The sequence below is a fragment of the Silene latifolia genome, unplaced genomic scaffold (genome assembly GCF_048544455.1).
Source record: "Silene latifolia isolate original U9 population unplaced genomic scaffold, ASM4854445v1 scaffold_57, whole genome shotgun sequence".
Lineage (NCBI taxonomy): Eukaryota > Viridiplantae > Streptophyta > Magnoliopsida > Caryophyllales > Caryophyllaceae > Silene > Silene latifolia.
Window position 1 is genome coordinate 3552560 of NW_027413480.1, and position 13619 is coordinate 3566178.

The 13619-nt window shown below is 36.3% G+C and overlaps 1 protein-coding gene across 2 annotated transcripts; it reads right to left on the reverse strand.

Annotated features, from left to right (window-relative positions):
* Window positions 1–1656: 1656 nt before the first annotated feature.
* On the reverse strand, window positions 1657–11303 carry LOC141639820 (uncharacterized). Of its 2 annotated transcripts, XM_074448862.1 has the most exons (13): window positions 8221–11303; window positions 7725–8026; window positions 7416–7624; window positions 6851–7318; window positions 3784–4041; window positions 3422–3676; window positions 3225–3317; window positions 2860–3117; window positions 2582–2758; window positions 2369–2473; window positions 2187–2235; window positions 1992–2090; window positions 1657–1889 (listed from the first exon to the last, which is right to left on the reverse strand). In XM_074448862.1, the coding sequence occupies exons 4-8, from the start codon at window positions 6866–6868 to the stop codon at window positions 3064–3066; spliced, it is 678 nt and encodes a 225-aa protein (XP_074304963.1). In that variant the 5' UTR covers window positions 6869–7318; window positions 7416–7624; window positions 7725–8026; window positions 8221–11303; the 3' UTR covers window positions 1657–1889; window positions 1992–2090; window positions 2187–2235; window positions 2369–2473; window positions 2582–2758; window positions 2860–3063. The 2 variants fall into 2 exon arrangements, with proteins under 2 accessions (XP_074304963.1, XP_074304964.1); XM_074448863.1 differs by lacking the exons at window positions 3225–3317; window positions 3422–3676; window positions 3784–4041; ... (2 more) ...; window positions 7725–8026; window positions 8221–11303 and having other exon boundaries at window positions 1685–1889; window positions 1992–2071; window positions 2860–3060.
* Window positions 11304–13619: the final 2316 nt, after the last annotated feature.

Below are 13619 nucleotides of genomic sequence, written 5' to 3' on the forward strand. Positions count from 1 at the left end.
CTTAATTTCGTTAGTTCCGACCATCTTGGACTTGGGATAAGAACCGACGACGAATCAAAATACAATCAATCACATTGCCACTTACTCGAAGGACTCACGTAATGACTCGACTCAAAAGGACGTGAATGTCCTTGTGTCGTGTGATGGATTTTGAAAATAGTGATTTTGAAATGTTATCCTAGACAACCATTCTGTGTGATTGTAGGAGTGCTGACTTGAAGTGACTTTGAAAATGATAGCGTAATGCTTAAGACCTTTGAAATTTCTATAGAGCTTCGACTTAATTTTATCGACTTTGCGGTATTTAGGCCATTTTTGAAAGATTTACATTTTACATTTGGAAAAAAGGTTTTTGAAAATTTCATCATGGTATTGTTTACAAAAGGTGATAACATACAAGTTACAAGCATAGTCATAGGTATTATAGAGGTATGCTGAGTGCTTTTAGAAGGTTTTGGCTTAAAGGGTGGGTTGCTGATGTGAGCGAGTCGTTGTTCACTCAATCAAACACATTTATATTTTCAACAAACAACTAGTAAGTGGTTAAGTCGAGGTCGATCCACGGGACGATGTATTTTGGGTTCTAAGTCTACCTATTCTAACATGTGCAAGTGTCACAGTTATTGGGGTTTGAGGTTGTGTTCTAAACTACTACAATGGAAATATAAACAAATGGATAACGATGCAAGTAAATAGAGATGTAAACAATTGATTAAAAGTACTAGGGTGTTATGGGATCATAGTGGAATCATGGTAAGATTACATAAATGAGTCATATAGATGAAGCAATTATTATTGTTGGAATCGAGTTAGCTTATGTCTTACAATTCATAGGGAGACTTAGGTCTCGGAGTCGAGTTGGTCACAACATTACAACACCTACATCACTTGGTTCTCCCTATTCAACTATATGCATGGTCTAACAAGCCTTGAGTTAGCTTATATCTTACAAGTCGTGTTGAAAAGATAAGAGAATCATGCTAGGTTGTCAATCAAGCATTTCATCAAACATAACATGTGCATACACTACGCCAAATAATCGGTGCAACAACGGTTAGATAAGGTGATATACCGTTGTAATACAAAATACGGAACCGTTATTACATCGACCATTGTTATTTCGTGACCACGGTTGTTTAAAAGGCAGAACTATTATGAAATTTAAATAACGGGTTCAGATAACCGTAATACAATATTAAGAACGGTTCAAAAACCGTTGTCTATAATATTGAAACCGTGGTAGTATTAGTCTGAATGCTCTACGGAAACCTATGACAATGGTTTTACTGAAACACAACCGTTGTAAAATAGTAAATATGACAACGGTTTATGCTTATTAAACCGTTTTAAATGTCATGAATTCGACAACGGTTTGTGATTTTTAAACCGTTATATTATGGATGAATATGTCAACGGGTTTCTATTTAAATGCGACCATTTTCAATAGATTTATTGACCACGGTTTTATTTTTAACCGTGATCGAATTTATAAATATTTTTTTTAAAAAATTGTTTTAGTAGGTTCAATTTCTTTGAAATGCTAATTTTTGCAAAGTAGTAGGATCCATTTGAAATGCTCTTTTGCAAAATAGCATTTCAAAGAAATTACAAGATTGCAAAATTTCAATCCGCAACATCGAATATTACAGATTGATCTATTCAACCCAAAGATCAAAATATTATAAACAGGGTGACCAAAACTAAAAATCCAGCATCAAAATATTCAACCCAGCATCAAAATATTATAAACAGAATATATACACACATTCATAATGAGCGAACTATTGAAACTCGGGTAATGAAAGAAAATAAGTGGCCCACTTATTTCTCATGTCGTCGAGGTCTTCCTTCGAATAGATTAGGTATTTGTTGTTGATTGTAGGTGGGAACTACAAATCAAAATATACTTAATCAAAATAGACAGAATAAGTGAAATATTACACAGAATTAAACCCAAGTTATGTTTGAAATAGTTATTAAAACATACTAACCGGTGAGGGTATGCCGATATACTTTCGAGTGATAATTTCCCACATGGACCGACAACAGAAAAAGGCGCAGTCGTTTCTGCCTGGTTGTTGTACATGAGACTATTATATAAATCACATACAAATAAGCTAAATTAGATCAACCGCTGGCATAAACATAAATTAAATGATAACAATAATTATTAAGAATACACTTACATTTATCGTGACAAAAGTTTGACTTGATGCTCCAATTGTTTGAAACACACTAATTCATAAATATACACAGGAAATTATAATTAGTATTTGGCTCAGTAATACTGATGGGACATTAAAAGGATCCTAGTCTTCAAAGGTCATACAATAACAATTGACATTATAATGTAAGGTTGCAAACTTACTCAGTCATCATCTTTACAAATCTCTCAGTGGGACTATGTCCGCAAGAGTCAATCCAGTACACTATGCCTTTTTGCACACTGTTTGTCATTAGCAGCCAATACTTGCTATGAAATATTGAAAATTGAACTGTTAGTTCATATACATTGCATGCATGTAAGCGTGTTAATAAATGAATAGAATCGTGATTCATTATAATAAACTATTATACATACCGATTCTCATTATATGGGGCAAACCATAGGCTTTTGGGCGTCATCAACCGTTCAACAATTCTCTCGTTGTACTCTTTATATGTGTATCCAAAGGACTTATGAGAGAACAATTTAGGTGACACGAATCCGTAGTCATGAGAAACATAGTTCCTCTCAGCCATGTGTGTACACAGGGACCTATTACGTCAAATGGAACGAAAAATGTTATTTTCATTGATGATTTAAATAAACATCACTATTCGTAAAACCAAATGCCGAGTTTTAATTAAAAAACTTACTTCATCCAAATTCCAATGTGCATAGCATCTAACTCGTCAAGGTCGAGAAACTGACACAGTGATTCCCCATCCATATAAATAATGAAACCGAAACCCATAACATCCTCTTCGATGTCAATCATGAGTACTTTCCCGACAGCTAGCTTCCTTTCAGCCAGCTAGTGCAAAGCTACGAACGCTGGAGTTCTCAATCTTTGCTTATAATCATCGGTTAGCTTTAAGAGGAACACCAACGTTGGGTGTTCCTACAACCCCGATCTAAAATTTAGAAAAAAAAATATATACATTACACGAGACGTCATATATAATTTAAATAATAAAAAAAAAAGGAAAAACTCACAATCTATTTTTCAAATTATCACTACCTCTTGAATTTTGGGTGAAGAGGCAGTCGAATAAGTGACTTTGGGTGTTGACGTAGTAGTCCTAATTTCAGCCATAATGGCTTCGTGTAACTCCTGAAAATGTAAAAATCCAAATACTTACTATATGTTAGATAAGGTTACCCTAATAAATTTAAAGGCGTTCATTATATAAAATGCGTTCGCTTTAGCATAACTACCCCGGAGATGTCAGCAGTAATGAATTTTTCAGGCCATTGCACAATAGAACCCACGGCATCTTGCAAAAGCCAATTATCACTACATGGTACTATTAGAATACCATACTTCTCCAGATGTAACTCGGTCGCTTCCACTTCCCTCCATCCCACACGGGGGGCAATGCCTTCAACCTCAACTCTCCTAGCAACATCAATTCTGCCCGATGCTACTGTATAGGTTTGGTAGTAAAGAACACAAGGCTTTTTGCAAACGATCTTCACATTTTTAATTAATTAGCATATAAACATGCACTACTTTAAATAATAAATTTAATTAAATAGTATATATACAGCAATTATAAACTAGTCGTAGTAGCTAATACCTCGTCAAAACCCGGAATTTGAGATGATAAGAACGTGTCTTCGACTCCCACCTCCACGTCATTCTCCCCTGCCTTCATGGCTTCCTCTTCATCTCCCCCATCTTGATCATTTGCCATGTCTTTCTCACTTCGCATGCCCGCTTTTTTCTTCTTCTCCCCTGCTTCCTTTATGACTTGCCAAACCATAACCAACTCTTCTTCAGATGGCTTATCCCCTGTTTCCACCATTCTGAGTATCAACCTGGCCATTGTTTGTAGCTGTGTAGTAGAAATGAATATAATTAAAATTAGTATAAGTTCAATATATATATATATATAGTGTCAAGTTCTTCTAAGTCCCTTTTTTTTTTTGAGTCCATAAGTCCCTCCCACAACCATTGGATCATGCATGGTGGAAGGTTGAGATTGAAAGCAAAAAACACACTTAACACTAATTAATTCACTTCTCTCTCTAGTTTTAATTATACATTCACTAATTCATTATCATTCACAATTAACACCATATTTTGTCTTATACTTCAAAGTTTATGAAAATTTTGTTAACATTTTTCTGTTTCGGTTTTTTTCGTTTTTTTTTTTTTTTTTCGAGACAAGTTTCCGACTGTTTCGTTTTTTTCGTTTTTTTTTTCGAGACAAGTTTTCGACATTTTAGGATTTTGCGAGTGTAATTCTAACAGCAAAAAGTGTAATTTTAAGAAATATTTCCGAGAATTTAGCGTTTTACAAGTTTAACTTCAATTTTTTTCGAGTGATTTTAAAGAATAATATTTTGAATTTTTGTCATTTTATCACAAGTTATTGTAATTTAGCATTTTACGAGTGTTATTTTAATGACAAAAAGTGTTATTTTAGTCCAGGTAAGTGTAATTTCAGTCCAATGAGATTGTTATTTTTAGTCAAAGAGAATGTAATTTTAGTCCAGAAAAGTGTAATTTTAGTCCAGAGAAGTATAATTTCAGTCCACTGAGAATGTAATTTTAGTCCATTGAGAATGTAACATTAGTCCAATGAGAATATGAGAATATGGCCAAGTCCATTGAGAGTGTAACATTAGTCCAATAGAGGTAAGTGTAATTCTAACAGAAAATAGTGTTATTCTAACAACAAAAAGTGTAATTCTAACAACAAAAAGTGTAATTTTAGCCGAAAAAAGTGTCATTCTAGCAAAAAAAAGTGTAATTTTAACAGGAAAAAGTGTAATTCTAACAACAAAAAGTGTAATTTTAGCCGAAAAAAGTGTTATTCTAGCAAAAAAAGTGTAATTTTAACAGAAAAAAGTGTAATTCTAACAACAAAAAGTGTAATTTTAGCCAAAATAAGTGTTATTCTAGCAGAAAAAAGTGTAATTTTAACAGAAAAAAGTGTAATTCTAACAACAAAAAGTGTAATTTTAGCCGAAAAAAGTGTTATTCTAGCAAAAAAAAAGTGTAATTTTAACAGAAAGAAGTGTAATTCTAACAACAAAAAGTGTAATTTTAGCCGAAAAAAGTGTTATTCTAGCAAAAAAAAGTATAATTTTAACATAAAAAAGTGTAATTTTAATGGAAGAAAGTGTGATTTTAACCTTGGATCTATTTATTAGATCTAAGACTAAAATAAAACGATCTAATATAACAACAATTGAAGAAAAATGAGGATACGACATTGTACCTTTACAAGAATATTGAAACAAAATCTGAAATTGTACCTTTACAAGAATATTTAATAAATAAAGAAGATAAAAAAAATAGTAAATTTAATTTTAGCCGAAAAAAGTGTTATTCTAGCAAAAAAAAGTGTAATTTTAACAGAAAAAAGTGTAATTCTAACAACAAAAAGTGTAATTTTAGCCGAAAAAAGTGTTATTCTAGCAAAAAAAAGTATAATTTTAACATAAAAAAGTGTAATTTTAATGGAGGAAAGTGTGATTTTAACCTTGGATCTATTTATTAGATCTAAGACTAAAATAAAACGATCTCATATAACAACAATTGAAGAAAAATGAGGATACGACATTGTACCTTTACAAGAATATTGAAACAAAATCTGAAATTGTACCTTTACAAGAATATTTAATAAATAAAGAAGATAAAAAAAATAGTAAATTTGGAATAAATACAAAAAAAAAAAAAGGTTAGATCTGAAATAAATACAGCAAGAAAAACGAAAAAAAACGCACGGCACGCCGCACGACACAACAAGAAACAAAATTTGAAAAAAAAAAGTGGATCTTAAACAATGAAGATCTGAGAACCAACCAAGAAAAAAGAAAAAAAAATAACCACCACCACCAGCCGCATGACACGCCGCGACCATCCCCACGGCCACCACTACTTTTCAGATCTCAAATAAGAGATGAAGGAGATGATGTTGGGGTTCTGTGACGAGGTGAAATACAGCAGCAAAAAAAAAAAAAAAAAAAAAAAAAAAAACAGCCGCACGACACAGCAAAAACAGATCCGGTGAGGGTGAAGGTGGAAAGGTGTGTGGGGCTGGTGGGTGGTGGTGGTGGTGGTGTGCGTGTGCGTGAGGGTGAGGGGATATGGTGTCGGTGAGGGTGGTGAAGGGAGTTGACCGTGGGGCTGGTGGGTGGTGGTGCGTGGTGTGGGGTTGTGGGGGTGTCGTGGTAGGGTTGTGGTGATGGGGTGGAGGTGGGTGGTGGTGGTCGTGGGGGTAGGGGGTGGTGGTCGGCGCTGGCCGGTGGGGTTGAGGAAGGGAGAGGGTGTTTTTTTTATTTTGTTGGGTTTTCAATTTTAGGGGTTTTGAGATTGAGAGAGAGAGTGGAAGAGGGAAATTGTGAGGATGAGAGATAAGTAGGTGGGTGGAAAAAAGTATATATATTAAATTAGTAGTTAATTAGGAAGAGTTAGTGATTAATTAGTATAGGTAGTGAGAGAGTGGGTTTAATGAGCTTTAATCCCCTCCTTTTTGCTTCCAATCTCAACCCTCCATCTTCCTCATCCAATGGCTCTAAAGGGAACTTATGGACTCAAATGTAAGACATGGACTCACTTGATCTTATTACTATATATATATATATATATATATATATATAAATTATGTTGAATAAAATACAGTATTTATATACTCTATCATCACCACTCATTGTCCTTCGAGTATTTTCCCAAAATACTTAGTGATACCAACATGCGCTGATACCCCTCTCACACGACCTGGATGCTCTGCTTTGCCGATTGCCCTAGCAAGAATGTCATCGCGATGATCAGGCTTCCATTTTCCTTCCTGTACCTCCTTCACATAGATCCTTTACATACATATGAAACCATTATGCAACTAAATTTTATTTAAACTCACAACTATATAACCGACCACCAATGGTAGGAGTGACACATTTATTCAAACTTACAATTTTGTCTTTGACGGCCTTATCATATGGAGTTTCTAACTTTCCATTCTTAGGAGTGTGACCGGCCACCCAAGCGTCGTGACGATTGACAGTTCCAAGCTTCTTCATAATCATTCTATAACCACCTCTGGAGCCATAAAAGACGCTCTCTTTCTTTGAAATGTTCTCTTAGTGTTGCCTACTCATAGTCTTCATAAAATGAATTGTATCAAGTAACGTAAGCATATTTCATTACTTATTAAGTTATTACTAATAAAGTGATCCCAATGAGTCGCAGATAAATTACCTTAAACTTGTCAGACTGCCTATAAGCAATAAAGTTAATCCAATCTTGCTGGCTGACAAACTTATACTTATTCTTTGGTGGTTTCTTGTTTATCTGCCCGGTCTTGTTGTCGAACAAGTGGTTCTGAGCAACCTTTAACTTCCATGCTCTGAAGGAATCTCCTATCTTTCTTCGTAACCATCATGTTCTTGGGGGACAGTATAAGCTGCCTGCATATATGGTGAGCGAATTTGGTTAGTTTTGGCTAATAATACATATCGAATACTAAGATAATTTCATCTCACTGCATTTATTATTGTATATACATACCTTTATTCTCCACCATATCTTTTCCTCCTTGTCTTGACTCAACTGATTGATACGCGGCAAACCGAGAGGCACATACTCTCTTACACAATAACCAATCCAAGTCGCGAAATTTGCAGCAAAATCACCATCTGGCAGCCCCGTTAATGGATCTCATATAAGTTTATTAGGTATCCCTCTTTTTATTGCTTCTAGGGAAACCCTATGGGTCCTTCGCCCAGTATCCGATTCCAAATTATTCTCATCACCTGAATCTTCTTCGTTTGATCTTTTCCCATCATTTCTTTTCCGCTTTCCACCCATATCTAAACCAGAAATTAAGAAACTACTAACTTTAAGCATTAAGTCGATATAGCAGGTGTTGTTTAACACACAATATACTAAAAATAATAGGTGTTGTTTAACACACAATAAACCTAAGATAATTAGGGGATAATATCACAACTAAGAAAATAAAGACATTAAGTTAATGAGACGAAGGAGTAGAGTTTATTATTACTTCAGGTATGGCGATGACGGAGGGGACGGCGACGGGGATGGCAACGGCAGAGGCAATGGGGATGGCAACGGCAGAGGCGACGACGACAGCGACGGCGACGACGACTGCAAAGACGGCGGCGATGGAGAATAGTAGTGGTTGTAGGGAAACTTAGTGTTCGAGGGTTTTAAGTGGGCGAGGAGAAGGTTTGCATGTGTGTTGTTTGAATATTTTATTGAAACTAGTAAATACGGGTTAAGCGAAACCGTATTCTGTATTTTGCAATATGACCACGGCTGATTATAAACCCATAATTGTTTTCATTATATTACATCGGTTGGTGCCTAACCGTTGTCATTTATCTTTCATTGTGTCAAGTTTTTCCCGCAAAAAAAAAAAAACATCTTCCATATTTTGTAATCCGTATTAAGTTAGTACAAACTTCTTTCCTCAATTAGGCAACTGGGATAGCAAGTGGGGGAAAATCAAGAATAATGAGAAATACTAAATATTAGCCACTAGCACACGGCTTAAAAAATACCGTATAGTCAAACAATTAATTATTTTTTATATAATGAGTCGTATCGTCATATCTTACATTTATTTATTTATTTTTTTACTATATTGAGTCGTATGGTCAAACAATTAATAAACGGTGCACATTATAAGTGATATATTTATAGGAAAATATGTATGCATGTGTGGATATAATAATGGACGGATAGTAAATAATGGTCAAACAAAACACTGCATGCAACGGTTCATTATTTATCATACATGCATCGGTTGAATATTTTACATTGAAAAAGATATATAACTGTTATTTTTCATCCGTAAATGATAAATGACAACGGGTACAGAGGAACCGTTATATCATAATAGCAAATGATAACGGTTGCAAGAAACCCGTAGCTATAACATAACAACGGGTACCAAAAACCGGGTTTTCAAAACGTCGTTTTCTTAAACTGGTAACGGTTATCTAACAACCGTTGATAAGGGTGATTATATAACTAGTTTATGGAAACCGTTAAATGTATTTGATAACGGTTTGTTATACAACCGTTGTCACATTATAATAAGAACGGTTTTCGACGGAAACCGTTATTCTTATTAGCACGGTCTAGGTTTCCGCCAATATTTTGAAAACGGTAATCTAAGTGTCGTTATTAAATGCATTAAACCGTTGTGATATACGCTCCTTATTGATGGTCTGATTTGGCGTAGTGATAAGTTGAAAGTACAATAAGTAAGCATTCATATGAACTCATTAAACATAGATTTATCCCATAATTAGTCCCCTAATCCCCAACTAACCCTAGCTAGAGACTACTCACAAAACATCATGATTATCATGCTAATAATGGCATCACACATCATAACATAGGTAAACATGATGATTAAGCAAGGTATTAAGCAAAGGATTAACAAGTATATAAAAAGAGTAAGAAAGTTACCAACATGGAAAGTAAAGATGAACATAAATAAAGGAGGATCCTTGCATAAAGATGAAAACTTGTCACATAATCTTCAAATACATACCCAAGAGATTCAAATGTAAATATTTGAGATGAACAAAGGAAATGGAAGAACAATAGATGAAACCCTTTGATTAATGGTGGAGAGTTGTCAATTGCCCAATACAAACCCAAGAATTTTTCAAGTACAAGGCTAAATCTAAGATTGTTTGAGAAATAATTAAGGAAAGATTAAAGTGCAATTTGTTGAATGATTAAAGACTAATCTACTTCTAATATAATCTAAGAGGGCTTAATCTACTCTAAGGGAACTTAATCTCCTCTAAATAAAAGAGGGGTATATATAGTAAGTAAGCTTTAGGGTTAATTATGGGCTTAAATGAAGGCTAGGCCCACCAAACACGACTAACTCCTTGCAAGTCCTCTGAGCAGGTCGTGCGTCCTGGAGCTATGAAGAAACAATCATGGAGCTTAGGTCGAGCATCCTGGGGTAGGGACGCCCGTCCTGAGTATGGAGACGCCCGTCCTGATGTAGGGACGCCCGTCCTTATGCTCAGCTTGTCTATTTGAGCTCGGATTGTAAAACGGACGTCATTTCCTCATCCAGACTCCTATTTGAGTGATTCAAAGCCTAGACCACTTGATTTTTTGACACCGTTTCATCTAGCATAGTTTCAGAGCCAAAAAAGCAAGTCTTGGTTTAGTTCCAAAAAATTTCCTTTTGTAATGGCTCCTTTCACGTCATCCTTGCCCAACAACTTGTGGGGATAGATTCTTGGATCGTGGGGATTGTCCTTAATTGTCCTAAACCTTGATTTATTGAGCTACGGACTTTAGCCTTTGTCTCCTCTTTGATGCTTGGTCATTGGGGGTGTGGAAATGGGCCACATACCGGTCTGTGGGCAAGATCCACCTACCGATCTGTAGTCACGAGCCACCTGCACATCAAGCCAATCTGTGGACATGCAGTGGTCTTTTGAAAGCCACGCTCGGAGGCGTAAAAATGCTTTCGACCGGATCGTTTTAGATCGGTCGGTTTCGTCTCGGCAAGGGTCTCGAAACGATGCGAGAGATGTTCGAAGTCGCCACCAAGCATTAGTGGGATGCTTGGAACCCGTTTGAATCCACTTTATACCTAGGTCAACCAAGGCAAAAAGCGGTATTTGACATAGGTACTAAAGATAAGGAATCGTCACTCTTTAGCATCCTATCTCTAGAATGACTCTCGTACGCCCTGAATAAGGTCGTTCACTATCCAAAGTTTCTGAGTAAGAGGTGAAGGTACGTATTGGAAAGCCCATTAATCGGACACCCAATCCCGCCCGCGGTAGCGGCCTCTACTGATCGATCTTGGTTGGTTAAATGCAAAAGTTGATAAAACGGTTTAAATGCATGAATGCGCATCCAAAAGTTTGAACCTTACATATGAGCTTTCTATGTCGGTTGTTTAATTCAAGTATCAAGTATTTAACTGCTTTTGTGTTGATGGGAAGAACGAGACTTGAATAATCGCCATTGTGTTGACAATATTCGATGTCGGGTTCGGTTTTGCAAGCTTTACATAAATAGTTTTGAAAATGATTATGAACTAACTGTTTTTAGTTCATTTGTTTGTAATTAGTCAATGTTTATCATCGTACTCGGGTTCAAATCCGACATGGTTGTGGGTTAATATCCGTATACTACCCTTTAAATTTAGGACTATAACGTAAATTTAACATGCGAATATCGTCATAAAACATAAATACAATATAGAAACGATAAGGAATTAGAATCAACCTCGGGTCCTTATAGTGCGGCGTAAAGAACAGAAATCAAATGAGATTCCCTCCTAATTGTTGCACCCAAGACCTTGTCCGAGATATGCCCTTGTGCTAGAATGTGTTCTCCGATTGCCTTGCAATATTGGGAGAACTGATGTGAGTTTGCTTGAGATGTGAGATCTCGGTTTCTACAGAGAAGAATGCTCTTCGAAACCCTAATTTTTGTTTCAAAAATGATGATTAGGTTACAAAGAGGAGGGACTCCCTCTTTGTATCATTCGGCCAAACCGAGTGAGTAAGAGAGAAATGGGCTTTCCATTTCCTCTTCACTTAAACTCGTGATCCGGTCCATAGCTCGCTAAGTGTATACGACGCGGTTTAATTATAAATTGTTATCGGTTATCGGAAATTAAGGCATCAGCTAAAAATACGGGCTAATTTGAATTATTAATTCGTGTCCGACAAAAACAGTATTGTATAATTATGTTCAATATACATTAATTAAATATAAATCGTTTATATTTAATTTTACGAATTAACTGGTTAATTCGCCTTAGCCCATGATATTTAATCCGTATTAAATATAATATCTCAACATCACATATTCGACTAACTACTAGTCAAATAACTCGGACTAACTGGTTAGTCAAATTTGGCATCTACATGACTGTATTTTTATACGGTCACGTCTCTCGAACGTATCCTATAGGTGTGACTTTTAGGGACCAGTTGATCACCGCCATCTGTATGACAATAACGTCAAACTTATCTAGCAAGCCAACCGTTATTGATAAACGTGGATCAACTGATAATGATACCAAAGTATGCCCTTTGATCCTTTTAGAGGTTTGTAAGTCCTTGCACTAACTGTTAAGGACACCAACCCCAACAAGCTCCCACTTGTCCGTACAAGTGCATGTGCAATGACGTTATCCGCACTAACTGGAGGACACAAGCTCCAACAAACTCCCACTTGTCCGTACAAGTGTATGTGCGATAACCGATTCTCATATTCATTTAAAATTTCTCCCACTCAATGTAAAACAATTTGCAGATCTGGATCCGCAAAGGTCGTATTTTACAATCGATCTGTATCAAGAGTGGTTTCCCAGACTAGAGAGTAACTCAACCGATAAAACGAATCCGTATCCGAGCATGGCCATGCATTTCGATTCTGACTCCTCGAGTGGCCCCGAGAAATATCAAGTACACGATAAAGGCTGAATATTTCCTTCAACTCGAACTCCTTCCGATCTAAGCACGGCATGAAATGACCCAGAAAAAATCTACTTGGCCCCCTGTTACGGATGACCGTGAGAAAGAAACCAAAGTCACCCAAAATCGCCTTAGTCTCAAAGAGACGGTCGATAGTCAAAAGAATCGACTCTTAGGATCACCATGGAAGTCCTATCCACGACCGGGCAACGAATGTTATAAAACATTTAGGACTCCACGTCGATGTCACAAGTGTGTCCTACGAAATATCCGTATAAATCGCCTCTGTGATTGGTCGGTCAACCGGTTGACTTATGGCTCGTTGAACCCACCATCAACCAACGTCACAAAATAATTGCCAGAGTTATCGGCTCATGTGGGCAATTAAGGACCGAAAAGATATAATGTTCGTTCAGTTCACTTTGTGGTGTTCAAAATTTGTCGTACAAATCCACATGAAAAACAAAATATATATATAAAATATCAAAACGATGATGTCGTATAGAGTACAAGAGAGGATGAATCAGATCCATAAAAGAGTACTACAACTTAGGAACACGTTTAATTCCCATGGAATTAACATGCCCTTCATGCTTATCTTGTCGTAATGCTTTAGTGAGAGGATCTGCTATGTTATCATCTCTAGCAATCTTTTCTATCACTACTTCCTTTTGCTCCACGTAATCCCGGATTAGATGAGCTTTCCGTTGTACATGTCTAGACTTGTTGCTAGACTTTGGCTCCTTAGCTTGGAAGATGGCACCACTATTGTCGCAATAGATGGTGATCGGGTCATTCGAACTAGGCACTACAGAGAGCCCATGTAAGAATTGACGCATCCATATCGCTTCCTTTGTAGCTTCAGACGCGGCATAGTACTCGGACTCGGTCGTAGAATCTCTAAGTAACGATTTGTTTCGAACTCTTCCGGTGATGCAGCGCCATTAAGAGTAAAAACGAATCC